General features: G+C 42.9%; 1 protein-coding gene across 4 annotated transcripts in view; it reads left to right on the forward strand.

Annotated features, from left to right (window-relative positions):
* Window positions 1–231: 231 nt before the first annotated feature.
* Window positions 232–6517, forward strand: part of LOC116101624 (zinc finger protein 883-like) — an 11900-nt gene continuing 5614 nt past the window's right edge. The window contains exons 1-3 of one of the 4 annotated variants that reach the window (XM_031385323.1): window positions 232–437; window positions 1024–1062; window positions 3853–3979. In XM_031385323.1, coding sequence (XP_031241183.1) covers window positions 411–437; window positions 1024–1062; window positions 3853–3979 — 193 coding nt within the window. In that variant the 5' untranslated portion in view covers window positions 232–410. Of the gene's footprint in view, window positions 438–1023; window positions 1063–3852; window positions 3980–4126; window positions 4257–6517 lie in introns of those variants that run through there. The other 3 variants (XM_031385324.1, XM_031385325.1, XM_031385326.1) reach the window with 3 other exon arrangements.

Genomic DNA, 6517 nt, shown 5'->3' on the forward strand with positions numbered 1-6517 from the left:
CCTTTATGAGTACTTATAAATTCACCCAAATAAAATCCTCACTCTTCCTTTACTGCAGAAATATTCTGAAACAAATAAAGATCCTTCTGAGGATGGATTATGGGTTGATGTTGAGTCAAGCCTGAGCAATGGGAACTACATTACCCACAATGCCAAGAGCAGTAGCAAACTGCTGAGCCAAAGAGGGCAGTTTCTGCCTGGGAAGGTTGATAGACATTGGGCGGGACTTCCTGCATTGCGTCCTGTCTTTGGTTTAACTTCCCTTGGGTTGGTATTTGGAGGATTCTGAGCTTTAAAATCGCCAAGTTAGACTAAAAGTAAGAGAGCGAGCAGGCACAGGGTGACGTCTAAGGAGACCATCAACAGCGGCGGTGGCTGTGCACGGGCTCCTGCGTTGTCAGCAGAGCCTGATGGCGGCGCTGAAGCACCTGGCTCAGGTAAGTACTGCATGGTAGGCGCTCCCCCGCCCAAGACACTTTGAGTCCCAGGGCCCATTGAGGACTCCCGTTCAGCTCATGTCCTTATGGAAAACTTAATCCCTGCGTCTAGAACAGTGCCAAGCCCGTGGGTGGAGCCCGCATTACTCATAACTAGTCTGATGAGGCATGGAAGAGTGGGACCAAGAGGAGAGTGATTGATTTGTGTGGGCAGTATCACGTTTGGCCACTTAAACCGGGAACATTCCAGCCTAAAAATGGCAAGGTGAGGTGTATTACCTATGTTCTCACTACCTAGGAGCCAGCGGGACTGAATGGAAGATAAATGTGGCCGGAGGCTATTCAAAATATTCCAAAAGCTGCACAGATTTAGAGCGGGCTGGAGGAGAATAATACGGAGCCTCAGGAAAGTTAAGCTTTGTGCAACATCTCACAACTGATATGATTCTGCATTATGCACTAAGGTTTAGAGATAAATTTAGATATAAAAGGTCATGAAGTTCCCGGACTGGACAGGGGTCAAAGGGAGGCCTGAGCCCATGAAAACTTACCGTGGTCCTTGACTCTTACAGCTTTCTTCCCACAGATTCCCAGATCTACAGAAATGGGTATGGTCTGTACACAGGTGAGTGTAGAGTGTTCTAGGAAGCTCACCAGTGTGGCCACACTTCTTGCCTTACGTTGATAGTAGAATTCATTTGTGTTGGGGTTCTTAAGAGTGGAATGTAAAGTTTAGTATGGAGGCATACCCAGGTAGTCTATAAACATTTGAGAGGACCAAGGCAAATTCAGAGCTAGCCTGGACTACATAGTGAGAACCTAAGAAAGAATGAGTGATTGGTAAGATAGCTCAGTGAGGAAAGGCAGTTGCTACCAAGCCTGAGGACCTAAGTGGATCTTAGAACCTACATGGTAAGAGGAGAGAACAGATTCTTGAAAAATGTCCTGTGATTTCTACTTGTACACCCACATACATACACATACACAAACTGGGAGAAATGAACTAACTAACTAACTAACCACAAAAAGAGGGAGACTGAGATTTCAAAACCTGGTAGTGGGAATATCATCTGCTGACTAGTCACACAGATCTAAAACTCGGGGAAAAATTAAGCAGAGAGACACCCCGAGTGCTGAAGGCTGCTGTTTGCCCTTGAGTATGGCTTGATTAGGAAATAGAATCGGGTTTATTTTATTATTTTATTTTATTTTTTATTCTTCATCTTCTAAAGACTTTTTCTTCTTTTTCTTTATTGGTTATTTTATCTATTTACATTTCAAATGTTATCCCCAGCTTCCCCTCCACAAACCCCCTATCTTATCCTCCTTCCCCTCTGCTTCTGTTAGGGAGCTCTCTCATCCACCCACCCACTCCCACCTCACTGCCATAGCATTCACCTACTCTGGGACATCAAGCCTCTACAGAACCAAGGGCCTTGCCTCCCATTGATGCCAAATAAGGCCGTCCTCTGCTACATACGGAGCTGGAGCCATGGGTTCCTTCATGTGTACTCTTGGATTGGTGGTTTAGTCTCTGGGAGCTCTGGGGCAGGGGGCCGGGGTCCTGAAGGCTGTTTTCTTAACTCCTCTAGTCAGGCGATACTCCTTCCTGCCGCCTCAGCCTTCTAAGTGCTTATATGACGAGAGTCTGCCATTATGCCCCAAAGGAAGCTGATCTTCTTAGTAATACCATATGCAGAAAAGTAAGAATGGGAGTCATGACTCTGTCTGATGACTGGGCATCTGGCTGGTGATGTAGACATCGTTAGCACACCTGAGTGAGTGGAGGAGCCTGTAGGAACTGTGTGAAAAAATAGCTGATCTGGTAGGTGGCCAGGGTTTCCATAGGAATCGTGGAACTCAACTTTAAAAACAAACAAACAAACAAAAACTTGGAACCACCAAGGTGATATAACACATTTGCTAGAATAAGTGTCTGTTACACACACACACACACACACACACACACACACACACACACACACACACGCACACACACAGCACCAGCATTTAGGAAGGATTCTTGAAGTGACTGAAGAGTGAAGAGTTTCATTCAAAGGGCACCAGTGTTCATCTGGGATGATCAGTTTATCTGGAGAGGAGGGCTCCTGTAGCTAGACTTTTGGTGGAGTTTTCTTAGAGGAAACGTGTGACTGTTGAAGTAGCATAAAATGCCACAGGTATAAAACCAATCTATCCTTTCTCAAGAATGTGATGGTGGCTAACACTGGAGCAAGGAGCAGAGTCAGTCAGCAAGGCATGAAGAGAGGATGGCAGCTGCCTCCGACACTAGGAAGCCTCAAAAGTTGGGTAGTGATGGATCTTGCCTCCATATATGAAGCTTTCTCTAGATACCTTCTGCTAAGTACTGCAGGGGCCCAAGGAGATGCCTGTGGTATAGGATGTGGAGTTTGAGGTAGTTGCGGGAATGAGCTGTTAGAAGAGAGGTGTAGACTAAGAAGAAACACAAAGAGAAAATGTTAACAGGCCCTGAGACTTGGATGACAGACAATTTCTTGGTTTTGTGGAGGAACCCAAAGAAAATTGCCTGACAAAAGTCATGTCAGCTAGACTTTGAGGTCTTTATCTCTGTCAGTTAAAGGGTTAACAACAGGAAAAGAGCTCAGAGCAGAACAAAGTTGATTGATAAGCTTTCTAAACTCTTCAAGTACATGGAGAGGGACACTCGAAGCTGAGTACTATTATCTTTAAATGTGTTTGGAATTGTCTTGGGCTCAGGGTATCCCACTCAGACACACACCCAGACACACATACCCAGACACAAACATACACACACACACACACACACACACACACACACACACACTTTCTTTTGTTTAGCATGCATTTTGTACCTCTTCTACCATCACAATAGAATTCCCTGACTTGATTTGTGAGCAGAGAAGCAGCTGTAAAAGGGCCCTGGCCTTAGTGCATGAATAACTGTGGACTGGCTGGGATAAGAGTGGGTACCCCAGCTCCTGCTCTCGGTGGTATAACAGATACAGAGATACCCACCACATGCAAAGAGAAATGGCTATATTTCAAAGGAATCAAAAATTACCACCTGTCACTTAGAGCAGAAAGCCATATTTAAAAACAAAAACAAAAACAAAAAACAAAAAATACCTCACACTGTGGTTTCTATGTTCCATCTTCTCATGTCCGTGACCTCGAAAGAAGTCTTGATGGCCCTTTATTGTCGGGCCCACAATGCAAAACTACTCCTCATCTTCTGTGAGTACAGAGGGGGGAGGATGTAGTGATCTGGGAATAGAGTGACAGGCATTAGCCTCCATGTGTTAAGCTTTTTATCATCTCAAGAGGAGAGTTAGCAAAGGAAGGACGCGTGGGTGAGAAAACTGGGAATCCTAAAGGAAGTTGGTCATTGAGTGGCTTGTCTTCATCATCACAGGGCTGTGTAACCTTTGAGGATGTGGCTCTTCACTTCTCCCAGGAAGAGTGGGAGCTCCTGGATGAAGCTCAGAGGCTCCTGTATCTTGATGTGATGCTGGAGAATTTCACCCTTATAAGCTCACTGGGTAAGTCGCTTGTACTCACCCATGTGTCTTCATTCCCATCTGTCTCTTTCTGCCCTTTCCAGAGCCTAACTATAGGCCCTGTTGACTTTCCTACTTTCTTGGCAGGTGTGCAATTTTAGACGATAAGCCCTCCTGTTACAGCCACCATGCCTCCACTCTGCCATCATGGAGTCTTATCCCTCTGGCTGAGCTGTGTGCACCGCCCTAAGCATCCCTAACACATGCCACCCCAGAGCATTCATCAACTTGTTTAGGTGGCAGAAATCCTGCAGTCCAGGTAACAGGTCTGTCTTAGTTTGATAAAGTACACTGACAAAAGTAATGTGAAGGATAAACAGATTATTTAGACTCAACAATTCCAGCTTTCATGACAGAGAAGTTATAGCAGCAAGAGTTAGAGAAAACTGGTCACCTCACATCCACAGTCAAAAGCAGAGAACAATGACTTCATGCATGCCATTGCTCAGCTCACTTTCTCATCTGTAGTCAGTCCAAGACTCTAAGCCTAAGGAACGGTGCCACCCATACTGGGCAGGTCTTAATTAATATAATCAAGACATCCCCCCACAGGTATGCCAAGAAGCCCATCTCCCAGGTCATTCAAAATTGTGCCAAGTTGACAGTTAACAATAATCACAGCTTCTAAACTGAAATTACCCCTTCCTTAGCCTGATGACCATGTTCATATCCATAATTCCTTTTTCTCCAAGTTCTTCCCCCTTCTAGCTGTGTCTGACAACTGTCTCTTTGAGGAATTTCATATGTTGTGATGGTTGGTGCTTGTATGGACTGTTTTTATAAGACCCTCTATCTAGGCTTCTTTAAAATACTGGTTGTTTTGTACCAGTTACTCATCTGTCTTGTCTTTCTTTAAGGCTTACATTATCCATTTCTTATGTAGTCAAACAACTGGGGGTGTGAGCAAAGTCCTGATTTCTTTCACAAGGTGGACATGTTGAGATGGTCTCAACAGTTCCCTGCTTCTCATGAGTAACAGCTGATACGGGGTATGGCATTAGGGATGTCAGATCAAACCAAGAATCTGCAGTGTGTCTAGCAGTATTATGATGTAAGTGTGTTGTGTGAAACATTTCCTGCTTGCAGTTTGAGATGTGAACTCTCCTGCTCCAGCCACCATGTCTCCACTCTGTCATCATGGACTCCTATCCCTCTGGAACTGTAATAATTCATTCCTTCTCTGAGTTGCCTTGGTTTTATCACAGCAATGGAAAGTAACTTATGCAGTAACTAAAAAGAAAGTAATTTTGAGATCTAGGTTTTTAAAATGTCTCCGTCTTCCCAAGTAGGAACTGGTCTCTAGTAATTCAGTTTATCCAGCAGGAGTTCAAATAGATCCCACAAGTTAAAAGACTGCTCCCACTTCTGGTTTTTTAAGTATCCTTTGGTGTCTAGTAATATTTTCCTATTCATTTCTGATTTTGTTAATTTGGGTCCTCTCTTTCTTTTGATTAGTTGAGTCAAGGTCTGTGATTGTATGTAGTGTTGTCTTTATTTCTGTTTCATTAGTTTCTTCCTTCTTATTTTTTGCCATCTATTAGATCTCAGTTTGTAGGATTCTTGCTTTTCCAAATTCTTTTTTTTTTGTTTTTTTGTTTTTTGTTTTTTGTTTTTTCGAGACAGGGTTTCTCTGTATAGCCTTGGCTGTCCTGGAACTCACTCTGTAGACCAGGTTGGCCTTGAACTCAGAAATCCGCCTGTGTCTGCCTCCCAAGTGCTGGGGTTAAAGGTGTGTGTCACCACCGCCCGGCACTTTTCCAAATTCTTGAGTTGCCTTCATTTATTCATGCTCTTTTTTTACTTTTTTAAAATGTAGGCACGTAGAACTATACACTTTCTTCATAGGACTGTTTTTAATGTGTCCCAGAGGTTTTGTTGTATTGTGTTTTTATTTTCATTTAGTTCTGGCATTTTTTAAATTTCTTCTTTGGCTCTTACTGTGTTAACTTGATACAAGAGTTACAAACGTCAAGCAAAGCATTCAGTCTTACTCTTTGTTGTTCTCTTACAAACCCCCTCCCAATTTAGTTGTCTACATTTCTTTTGGGTGTGTATATATATATATATGCATAAGGTTTTTAATAGTCTTCTAGTTGGTTGCTGAGCTTTTCAATTCTGTCCTCATTTCAGCTTGAGTGTTTTGTCTCTTTGCTGAATTCAGATTTCAAATCTGAATTTCATTCAGCCATATGTTTATATTTTCTTGGGTATCACTCAGGGGTCTCTAATTGACCTCTTGAAGTTCAGTTAGATGTCTGTTCATGTTTTCATTAAACTCCTTGAAACCTTTGATAAAGTTTATAGTTTTGTTTTTGTTTTGATTGTTTGTTTGTTAGAGAGGGTCTTACTATGTAGCTCTAAATGTCCTGGAATTCAGTATATAGATCAGGGTGGCCTCAAACTCTGTATCCTGGGATTCATCTAGTTAGTTCTCATTAGGAAACATTTCTATCAGTGGCTTTGATGGAAGAAATGGTGTCTTTGCTTCACACACACACACACATATATGTAATTTTTTTT

The sequence above is a fragment of the Mastomys coucha genome, unplaced genomic scaffold (assembly GCF_008632895.1).
Source record: "Mastomys coucha isolate ucsf_1 unplaced genomic scaffold, UCSF_Mcou_1 pScaffold21, whole genome shotgun sequence".
NCBI lineage: Eukaryota > Metazoa > Chordata > Mammalia > Rodentia > Muridae > Mastomys > Mastomys coucha.